This window comes from Sciurus vulgaris, assembly GCF_902686455.1.
Source record: "Sciurus vulgaris genome assembly, chromosome: 14".
NCBI classification, from domain to species: domain Eukaryota; kingdom Metazoa; phylum Chordata; class Mammalia; order Rodentia; family Sciuridae; genus Sciurus; species Sciurus vulgaris.
The window spans coordinates 9,371,231-9,382,502 of NC_136475.1; the positions used below are offsets into that span (position 1 = coordinate 9,371,231).

General features: G+C 46.6%; 1 protein-coding gene across 1 annotated transcript; it reads left to right on the forward strand.

The window, feature by feature from the left end:
* Positions 1–4,797: 4,797 nt before the first annotated feature.
* Positions 4,798–6,622, forward strand: COX5B (cytochrome c oxidase subunit 5B). The gene is made up of 4 exons (XM_079110359.1): positions 4,798–4,957; positions 5,537–5,610; positions 5,771–5,870; positions 6,425–6,622. Exons 1-4 carry the CDS (start codon positions 4,855–4,857, stop codon positions 6,535–6,537), a joined length of 390 nt encoding a protein of 129 aa, XP_078966485.1. The 5' UTR covers positions 4,798–4,854; the 3' UTR covers positions 6,538–6,622.
* Positions 6,623–11,272: the final 4,650 nt, after the last annotated feature.

An 11,272-nucleotide genomic window follows, 5' to 3' on the forward strand; every position in this document is an offset into this window, starting at 1 on the left:
CCGGTTCTTTTTTTGGGGGGGGGGGGGCAGGGGTTGGGTGAGTACCAGGGATTGAACTCAGGGGCGCTCAGCCACCGAGCCACATCCGCAGCCCTATTTTGTATTTTATTTAGAGACAGTGTCTCACTGAGTTGCTTAGCGCCTCACTCTTGCTGAGGCTGGCTTTGAACTCGTGATCCTCCTGCCTCAGCCTCCCCAGTAGCTGGGATTATAGGTGTGTGGGGCGAATCCTTTTTTGACCCCATTACTTCAACTTAATGGAGTTTGCTCAAACCAGGAACACCTTCCCCACCCCTCTGCCACACACAGGGCCTCTTTCTTGCCATTGATTCAAGGCAGAAACTGGGTTTTACTCTTGAAAAGTGACCAGCCTTGGCTGGTGAAAAGGACTCAATATACTTTCCCTAATGTTCAAGAAGAATCAATAAGATAAATAACTCCCCTAAAGATGAGCATCAATAGCCAATTTTGAAAATGTTTGTATTATTTCTCAAATAATTAAAAGAGTGTGCTAGGTGCGGTGTTGCGCACCTGCAATCCCAGCGGCTGTGGAGGTTGAGGCAGGAGGATCACAAGTTCAAAGCCAGCCTTAATAACTTAGTGAGGACCTAAGCAACTTGTGAGACCCTATCTATAAATAAAAAACAAAATGGTATTGGGATGTGGCTCAGTGGTTAAATGCCCCTGGGTTCAATTCCTGGTACAAAATAATAATAACTACTAATATTAATAACAATAACCTAAGAGGTAGGAAGTGAAAAGTCTCCCTTCTGCCTAGTTTCCTTCCCCCATCCGCACCTCTCCGTTCTCACGGACAGAACAGCTTTAGTTCCTGGTGAATCCTTCCAGATCTCCTTTAGATAAATATAAGCAACTACAAATACAATGAATGAGAATTTATTTTGATACCCAGGAGTACTTAACCACTGAACCACATCCCCAGCCCTCTTTGATTTGATTTTGAGAGTCTTGCTAAGTTGTTCAGGGCCTTGTCAAGTTGCGGAGGCTGGCTTTGAACTTGTGATCCTCCTGCCTCAGCCTCCCCAGCCGCTGGGATTACATGCATGTGCCACTGCACCCAGCTGAATGGATGATTTTTAAGGTAACACATTTACTGAGAACTTACAATTGATAGGCACTTGGGTGGAACTGAAGGACTAGTGATTACTAGAGTTTGAGAAGGGTGTGGTGGAGAGGTGAGGGAATAGAAGGAAGTTGGATTTGATCAGTGCATGCTGGATGCATGTGTGGAAATATCACACCAAACTCCACTAGTGTGTACACTTGTTACATGATAATAATAACAAAAAGAAAATGAAATTAAGGCAAAAAGAGGTTAAGAAGTTTGCCTGAGTGGCTGAGCCCAGCAGTTCACAGCCCCGAGGAAATGCAAATAATCCATAAATATTTGAAAGATGCTCGGCTGCCTTAGGAGTCAGGGAATTGAGCACTCACATCAAAACAGCATCTCATTTTTTTCACGCATCCAGTGCAAACTTGGCCAAAGGCCCAGTAACTCTCTCCTTAAAGGCGGGAGCAGATGCGCACCCTCCTGGAGGGAGCACGAATGGCTCCAGACTTCAGGGAGAACAATCCGGCAGTGCACGAAAACGTTGAACGCAACAGCCTTTCACCAAATCCTCAGAAGCAAAGGCTCCAGAATATAAGGCCAAGGCGCATAGACAGACGTGCACTACAGCATTGTTTGCAAGACAAGACACTAGAAATCTGAACAGTCACCGAGGGGGTAGGCTGGGTACATTGTAGTATATTCATAGTAAGGAATACTGCATATGGATGATATAAAATGCTAGATCTGCGTCTTGATCTGGAGGGATGTTCACAAAATGTTTTGTTAAATGAAGAAAGTAATTTACTAATAATAGGTTGCGTTTTTATTTTGCATACAAATACATTTTGACATCTGCTTATATATGCGTATATATATACACACGCATATATATATGTGCATATATATACATATGTGTATACATATACATATGCACATATTTGGGCTTTATTTTTGTGTTGGTACTGGATACTGCACTCAAGGTGTTGAGCTACATCCCTCGTCTTTTTAAAAAAATGTTTTTAGTTGTAGATGAACACAATGCCTCTATTTTATTCACTTATTTTTATGTGGGGCTGGGGATTGAACCCAGTGCCTCATACCTGCTAGGTAAGCACTCTACCACTGAGACACAAACCCAACCCCTCGTCCTTTCTTTTTTTTTTTTTATTTTTTAAATTTTGAGACTAAGTTTCTCAGGGTCTTGTTAAATTGCTCTGGCTGGCTTCAACTCACGATCCTCCTGCCTCAGTCTCTGGAGTCGCTGGGACTACAGGAGAGTGCCACCAAGCCAGCTTTGACACAATTGTATATTTTCAAGAAACTTCCCATATATGTATTTCTTAAGAGCAGGGAACCTTAATCAGGAGTGATTTTTGTCCTTCAGGGACACATGACTATGACTGAAGACATTTCTAGTTGTCACAACTGGGGAGTGTTCATAAATGGCACAGAGGCTAAATCCTACAGACCCACACAGGACAGCTCTTCCCCCGCCCCCTGCAAAGTTTCCAACCCCCAAATGTTAATTGTGCTGAGGCTGAGAAACCCTGGCATGAAGAAAGGAAAAAAAGAACAAACATCAAACTGTTTTTTCCTTACACATCTGTGTTGACTTAATGCCATGTGTATTTATTTTGACAACTAAGAATTATGCTATAAAGAAAAAAAAAAAAAAAAAAAAAACACAAAACTCAATAAAAGTTTATTGTTTTGGCAAAGACAATGACTGAACAGGAGTGGCAGATTGTTCCCCAAGCTAAACTGTTTCCCAAGGAGACCTTAGGGGCAAGGGTGTGAGTGGAGGGTGGTGGGAGCTGGAGGCAGCAGGGGATGGGTGGGGACCCCCTGCAGCCTGGTCCTGATATTGGTGCTCTCCCACACAATCTGAATAATCTAAGTGAGTCTGGGGTTTTCCTGAGCTGGACATGGGCCTGCAAAAATTTCCTATTATTAGGAAAGCTGACTATGAAGGCAAGGAACAAGCCTAAACTTGATTTTCAATTTATAGTCTGGAATATTTGTTCTTATGGTGAGGCAGCAGGGAATCCTAACATATCAGGTTGCCTATCTCACTAGTCTACTGAGGGGCAGGTGGTAGATACTCAAAAGTTTTCATAGTGAAAACAGAAGAAAGTCTGGTTTAAACCACAGCTTAATTACACACGAGTCTTTGGTGCAGTCCTAATCAGAGCCTTTAACATGAGTGTGTATATCCAAGAGGGTGGTCATTGGGTGCAGGGCTTCCCTGTTTTGATCAAGTCCTTTTTCCAAATAGTGTATCTTCAGACTTGCATTCTATGGAACCCACTTTGTGAAACACTAACCTAGTCTAATATTAGTTTTACTGATGAGAAAATGGTTACCCAAAGAAGGAAAATATGACTGGTTGAGCTACCTGGTGGAGCTAGGTGTTTTCTACATCAATGCTTTTTTCCCTCACCAAACACCTAACCACAGGTATAAATCAACTATAAATCCTTGGGGAACATTCCTTGGAGCTAAAGAATTTTTTTTTTTTTTTTTTTTTTTTTTTTTTTTGTGGGGGAGGATTTAATTTGGAGAGGTGTCAGTGTGACGGAAGGAAGTTATCAGTGGAACCATGCACAGCAAAACCCACTTTCAAAGAGGATCAAGAAACTTTTGGTCTCAGAATAGAAACCATTTTATTTTTCTTGGTGGAGGGAGCACCCTGGAATACCAGATGTATTCCTGCAAAGAAATGTAACCTGCATGGAACAGACAGGAACGCCTGGGACTTCAGAACTGTCCAGTTTGCCTCAAATTGACCTCAGTGGGCCAAGAGGAGCCCTGTAAATTGATTCTGTACATTGTTTTAAGTAGTAAAATATACTAAGAATTAACAGATCTTATTATATGCCGTGTCTCTGCAAGGCAATGAGACTTCAACGTTAGAGCATAATCGAAGGGATTTTCAATCCAGTCGGGAGACAGACTTGGCATGCAGCCAGACTGTTTCAGAGCTGTTAGGACAGTGGGATGGAGGGCACGGCGTTCGCCAAGGTTCTCAAGTGTTCATCATGCTAGAGGAGACTTGTGCACTTTCCCTGTGGGCAATGGGGAGCTACGGAAGATGTTACCCGTTTTAAAAAATAACTGGCCACAGCACGTTCTGACTCCAGTACCCACTGTCAACTTCCCTTGCTGCTCCTCCTCCTAACCTCCGCCTGGGCTAACAGCGGAGTGGCCCCCAGCTCACTGCACGTCATGAAGGCCTTTACTCCCGGGAGGAGTCCACATCTGCCCTGCTCCGCTCCTCCCACGGTACAGATGTAACAAGAAACTGCAGCTACGCCTGCGGGTGGGCCCCGTCCAAGTTCTGGGAGTGGGGGCCAGGCGAGCCGCATCGCGATTCACGAGCATAACGAAGCACACAGAGTCACTCCCAAATTTATATCATGGGCGCTCCAGCAAGTCTTGACAGGCGCGGACTTGAGACCCGCATCAGCCGCCTCCGCTACAGAAGCACGGCTCCTGCGCCAATCAGGAACTCCAATGTGGCCGGCACACTGAGTCCCAGAGACCCAAAACGATCTCCCCGGGCTTCGAGAGGCTCACTGTGGTGACCCTGAAATCCTCCATACCTCGGGAGCCACGCAGCGAAGGAACAGGCAGGACCGCGCATGCGCAGCACCGCCTCTCCCACGTGACTCTGCGGGGGCAGGCAGAGGAAGCGGAAAACTGACGGAGGAGAAGTCCCGCCCCCGGAAGTCCCGCCCATTTCGCCTCTGTTCCCGGAAGTGCCGCTGCTTGAAGCGGGCGTGATGGCTTCAAGGTTACTTCGCGGAGCAGGAGCGCTGGCTGCGCAGGCCCTGAGGGCCAGCGGTCCCAATGGCGTGGGTGCCGTGCGCTCCATGGCTTCTGGAGGTACTCGGCACGGCGGGCGCGCCAAGGACCCTAGTGGTTATTCTCCCGGGGTGACCGGTGCCGGGGCAGCAAAGCGGTGCTGGCGGCGTAGCTCCTCGGGGCGCCACTGACCGCTTCAGGGCCCAGAGCGTCCTAGGCTCCGCGGGCATCTCCCAGTCATTTCGGGCGGTCGTCGCCAACCGCCCACTAAACTGACTTGGTGGGAAAGGGTCCTAACTGGAGAGTGTCGGGTGACCTTGTCGTGGGGGCGGGGGCTGCAGCCGGGATGGGGAGGGCCTGGGCCGCCCTTCAAAGCTTTGCCTCCCCTAACCGAACAAACTGATCGATATCCTATTAGAAAAATGTTCCACCATTGGCCTCTCTGAAGAAATGCTTCCGTTAGTGCTGTCATATTTGGGGATGGTGACTCTGTGGTCCTTTGGTAACCATGGATCTGGATAGCCTTTAAGAGCCTGTGAGCCCGTTATAACTTATGCATAGGTTTATGTGTGGCCTTTTCCATCCTGATCATTCAGTGTGTATTTTTTTTTTAATCTTGATTATGTCAGTGAACATCATAAACCTCGCATCTTTCTTTAGGTGGTATTCCTACTGATGATGAGCAGGCCACTGGACTGGAGAGGGAGGTCATGATGGCTGCAAGGAAGGGACTGGTGAGAAACTCTTTTTTGCGTCCTTTGTGGGGCGCATGGTCTTGGATGGGATCAGACTCCTTTCCTGATATTTGGTTCTAGAAAGGTGACTGGAGGAATCCTGTGCTCCTGGAGGGATGGGACTCGTTTGACATAATGGATCTGCTCTTGCTTTTTTCAGGACCCATATAATATACTTCCCCCAAAGGCAGCTTCAGGCACCAAGGAAGACCCTAACTTAGTCCCATCTATCACCAACAAGCGAATTGTGGGTTGCATCTGTAAGTATCTCATCTCTATATTTTCTTGTCCATTTAAAAAATATGTCCTACTGTACAGGATGTCTGTTAGCTGCTTCAGACCTTTTTGTGCGACTGTATGTGTGTAAAGAGGGTAGATGTGCAGATAAGTTGTTCTGGAGCTCTGACTCTCTTAAGCCTCATGCATGAATAAATTGTACTTACTGGAAAGATACAGAACAGCAATAAGACTGGCTCACTGGAAGTGCGTCACAGAGTAGTATTCATTCAGATGATACTTATTCATCCAGATGATACTATTTCTGGGCCAGGCACTGTTTTAGGCACTGGGTATATGTTCCAGTATAGACCCTGCTTTGGGATTCCATGTAGGCAAAGAAATTATTAGAACTTGATGTCAGTTCACTCATGGGTAAACTGGGGGCTTCAGTTTCTTCATCTAAAAGGCAGGACAAGAGCTTGAACTGATTTCTTAAGATGTCAACCATAGTCCTCTCAGATGCGGTTGAGGGAAAGAGATTGATGTTAGAAGTCTCTCTAGGCTAGGTGATCTTCAGCCACCTTTTCCCTTTCAGGTGAAGAGGACAACAGTGCTGTCATCTGGTTCTGGGTGCACAAAGGCGAGACTCAGCGATGCCCAAACTGCGGAACCCACTACAAGCTGGTTCCCCACCAGTTTGCCCACTGAGCCTCTGTACTCACTTACTCAGGATGTGCTGTAAAATTTCTTCTTTCCAATAAAGTCCAGCCACTGTAGTGGCTCCTCCCGCAGATGGCTAGTCTTATTTCTCTTCTGTATTTTTGGGTAGGCGCGGATAGCTTGTATTTTGGGAATAGCTAACTGTTAATACTACTTGTCATCCACTTACTTAAAGTGTACCATCAGTGCTCAGTAAATAGTAATAAAAATAGATTGGGGCTGGTTGTGTAGCTCTGTGGTGGAGTGGTGCTTCGCGTGCCATAGTTCATTCCCCGTATTGTGATTGGGATCACCTCATATAGGGGAAAGGATGGCCTATGGAGTCAGGCTGACTGTAGGCTGATGACCTTAGCTTTGTCATTGGGCCGTGTCACCATGAGCATGTTCTCAAGATGGTTACATTTGCAAAAAGGTACCTTGCCAGGTGTTAGAAGTAATATACGTACAGAGCCTGGCAGGTAGTACTGGCAGGGTGACCTTTTCAGAAAAGCTTGGGTGACTTTGAAGTCTTGAGGGATTGGCTTCAAAACAAATTTATGGGGATGACAGTAGCAAAATTCAGAATGTGGGATAATTTCAGAAACCAAAGACCAGGTTAAGTTGTGAGGTGTGGAGGGGGAAAAAGTAGGGAGAACCTATAGAGTGAAACCAATCAACAGTGTGGGAATGTTGCTTGGGTCTTAATTTTGAGAAAAAACAGTTGTGGGAGTTGGGCTCGGTCCCTTCCCCGCTGCAGGACCTCACTGTAGTGGTCCCTGTACCGATCTCCAGTAGTCCAGCTACTTGGGTGACTCAGGTGGGAGGACCGCTTGTGCCCAGGAGTTGGACCAGCCTGGCAACATGCGAGACCCTTTCTCAACATTGTGAAAGAAAAGATCTGGAATAATTTAAACTCTGGGTATTTGATATTTAGGCATTTATTAAACTTTTAGGTATGATTTTAGAGGTTTTTTTTTTTTTTTTTTTTCCCTTATGCTTTAGAGATACATATGGCAATATTAGGAGCACTTGAGAAAGAAACTGTAAAGTCCCCCACTAGGAGGATCAAACCTCTGCTCCTCGGTAGAGGTGGGCTCCATCTGAACCTATGGCTAGTTAGCTGTGTAGAAATTGAATCCCATCTTCCCTTGCCAAGGAAGAGTACAGGCTTCACTCCAATGGTATTAGATAAACTGTCTGCAAGTACAGAATGAGGAACTTTTTTCCTGGCCCACTTGAAAGATGCTAATCTTATGCCTCTTCACATTCCAGGGTGTCTTTTGTCTTTTGTCTTTTTTTTATTTTAGTGCTGGGGATTGAACTCAGAGCCTCATGTATGGAAGGTAGATACCACTACTGAGCTACATCCCCAGCCCTTTCTTGAAATCTTGAGACAGGGCCTTGCTCAGTTGCTGACAGCCTCAAACTTGAAATCCCATCTCAGCCTCCCGAGTTGCTAGGATTACAGGCATTAGCCACCACACCAACAAAGACATTCTCTTGATATTTACAACATAACTGTCAAAATCAGGAAAGTATGGTTCATATATTTTGATCACATAATCCTTATGCCCTATTAAAGTTTTGCTAAAAGTTCCAATCTTTTTTAGCAAAAGGGCTGAGTCAGAGTCAAATGTTGTCTCTGGTTATCGGGTCTAAGACAGTTGTCTTGATCCTCCTGACCTTGGCACTGCTGTGAATGACAACTTGGGTTTGTGCGTTTCCTCATGGTTGGCTTCAAGTTACTCATCTTGGGCAGGAGTGCCACTGAGGTTGGTGTCCTGCCTGGAGGCACATGGTGCTGACTTACTCCATTGCTCATGAGATTTGCTTTTGGTCACTGAGTTAAGCTCTAATGTCTGCCAGGCTTCTCCACTGTGAAGTTGCTTTTTAATAAATACCTTGTAGGCCAGTACTTGGAGGTGTTACCACTTTGTTCTCCATTACACTTTCAATTTATTTTTACCAGTATGGTTTCGTGTTTTCTTATTTTATTCAGCGGATTGTCATCCGCAACTCATTTATTTAAAAAAAATTTTTTTTAAGTTGTATATGGACACAATGCCTTTGTTTTTATGTAGTGCTGAGGATGGAACCCCAGTGCCTCACATGTGCTAGGCAAGCACTCTACCACTGAGCTACTCCCCCAGCCCTCATTTATTTTTTGATGTTTCACTTGTTCCAAATTTGGTTAGTGGGAACCTCTTCAAACTGGCTCCTCTGGCCTTTTGATATGTCCCTCTCATTCTTTCAGAGCTTATTTTATTTTCTGGTACAAAATGTTCTAGGTTCATCTTCCAGGCTGCTAATAAACCCATGAGGCAGGTGCCATTATCACTCCCAGATTAGAGATGGCAAGCCTGGGAATGCTCAGGATTATGCAGCTAGCAATCCGTGGAGTCAAGATTGTGAACCCAGGCCACTTGGCTCCAGAGCCCAACCCCTTTTGTCCCCCAAGTTTTTATTTTGAAATAATATTAGACACAGAAAAATAGTAAAAGTAATTCCTATTAGTTTCAGAGTTCCTATTTATCCTTCACCAGGTTTTCCCTGGTGAAGCACGGTATAGTCACTGAACGTAGAAAATTATCACTGATAGAGCCCTTACTGTTCATTCACCAATACTTTTTTTTTTTCTTTTTTCTTTTTTGGTACCAGGGATTGAACCCAGGGGTGCTTAACCACTGAGCCACATCCCCAGCCCTTTTTTGTATTTTATTTGGAGACAGGGTCTCATTGAGTTGCTTAGGGCCTTGCTAAATTGCTGAGGCTGGCTGTGAACTTGTGATCCTCCTGCTTCAAGCCTCCCAAGCCGCTGAGATTACAGGCATGTATCACTGCACCCAGTTCTCATAGGGATTTTGCTGGCTTTTTGGAAAATCCTTTTTCCAACCCGGGTCTCACGTTTCACTTGGTCCTTTGTCCTCATGACCTATTACTTTTGAACAAGAGGATTGATCTGTTGGTTTCAGTTTGAGTTTGCCTGCTGCTGGTGCCTGGTTCAACTGACATTTTGCAAGAATACCACAGGTGAAGCTGGGCCTCTCTCAGTGCCTCATCAAGAGACAATGACTTGTCACTGGAGCTATAAAGTTTGATCATTTGGTAAAGGTAATGTCTACTAGGTTTCTCCACCATAAATGACCATTTTTCCTTTTGTAATTAACCTCATGTGCACACACCAACACAATGCAAATATCCTTATTTTTGCCCACTAATGTTTGCATCTTTTCTTGCCTGCAACAATTATTACTGTTTGCCCAGCAATGATTTTCTTTCTCCATTATTCCTTCTACATTTATTGGAGGGGAGCAGGGAGGGTTCTCTTCTTCCCCATGGATGTATTTATTCAGTTATTGTTTTCCCTGTCCCAGGGAATTTTAGAATGGCATTTGGAGACCAAGACCCAACACTTGATATGCTCACTGCTTCTAGGCCCTGCCAGCAAACAGTTAAGTGCATGTACACATTGTAACCCTGGTGTGCTCACACATGCGTTTGCCTCAGCGTGTATGGCACATGCGTGTGTGTTCCACCACCAGGTCCAACACAAGGCTCATTTCAGCCATTCTGCCCTCATACCTGCAGCTTCACCAACAGAGAGCAGCCTGGCAGAGCCTGAACTCTAGCCCATCCCTGCTGGAAGAGGGTGCAGGGAAGATATGGCATTGGGCTGAGATATACGGCAAGGTCATTCTGGTGGAGACTGGCATGAGTGGAAGCTGGCAGGCAAAGCAGGGCACAGTGATGGGTAGGTCTAAGACAGAGAAGGAACAGTCCCACTCCAATTGGGCTTGATTTCGGCAGGCAGTAGAGGACTGCTTGACGTGAGTGTGAAGTTACCCTGCGTTCGGTCTGAGGGCAGGATGGAGCGGTGGTTGTAAGCTAGGTGGTAGTGGCCCTAATGGAAAAGAAAGGACAGGTGGGAAAAGGATAGCAGAAGACCACTGCTTGCCACCTGACAGGGTGGGGGAGGCTGGAGGGGAAGAGTCAAGCGATCAGGCTCAGACCCGGTGGTTTCATCAGCGGACCCAGGAACAGGACCCTATGGTAAGAGTTGGCCTGCAGGGCCACCAGGAAGGGCTCGTGGTATAAACTGACACTGCTGTGACCTGAAGGTCCCACAAAATGTGCAGCAGACACCCAGTCCTCCCCTCCCACCTGATCTCAGTTCGGTGGCCCTCAGTCCCGAACAACGCCAACTGCTCTGGTCAATATTCTCCATGGCTGGCTGCCCAGCACCCGTGACGTGGCCAGTGACCCTCTCCAGGCCCTGCTCATGCCAGTCCAACCTAGTCCTCAGTTCAGTCACACTAGAGCCAGAGACCACTTGCCCAGTCCTCTGAGTTGTCCTCTCCAGCCCCACTGCCCCGCATCTCAGCTCTTACCTCTGCCTAGAACGTTCCCGTTACCTGGCTCACCCTGAGCCCTCGCAAATCAGTCTGACCCACCTGTTGGGGTGCGTGCCTGTCCTGTGGCCCCTGAAGCCTGTACGTTCATTGTGAGGACAGATGTCGTTTACGGTGGCCTCAAGCATTCAGCACCCTCAGAGCTACCGTGGGTGTTCATGTTCACATACTTCCCCGAGGCCCAAACCTCCACCTGTCGGGCCCCCACTGCCTCCTGCACCTCCTGCGCAGCCCAGCGCGGCACTCCCTGCCAGTCCCAAACTGCCTGAGCTGATGACTGATGTCTGGCTGCCTTGGCCAGTGTGGCCCCACTGAGGGGGCATGCGCAGGTGCTC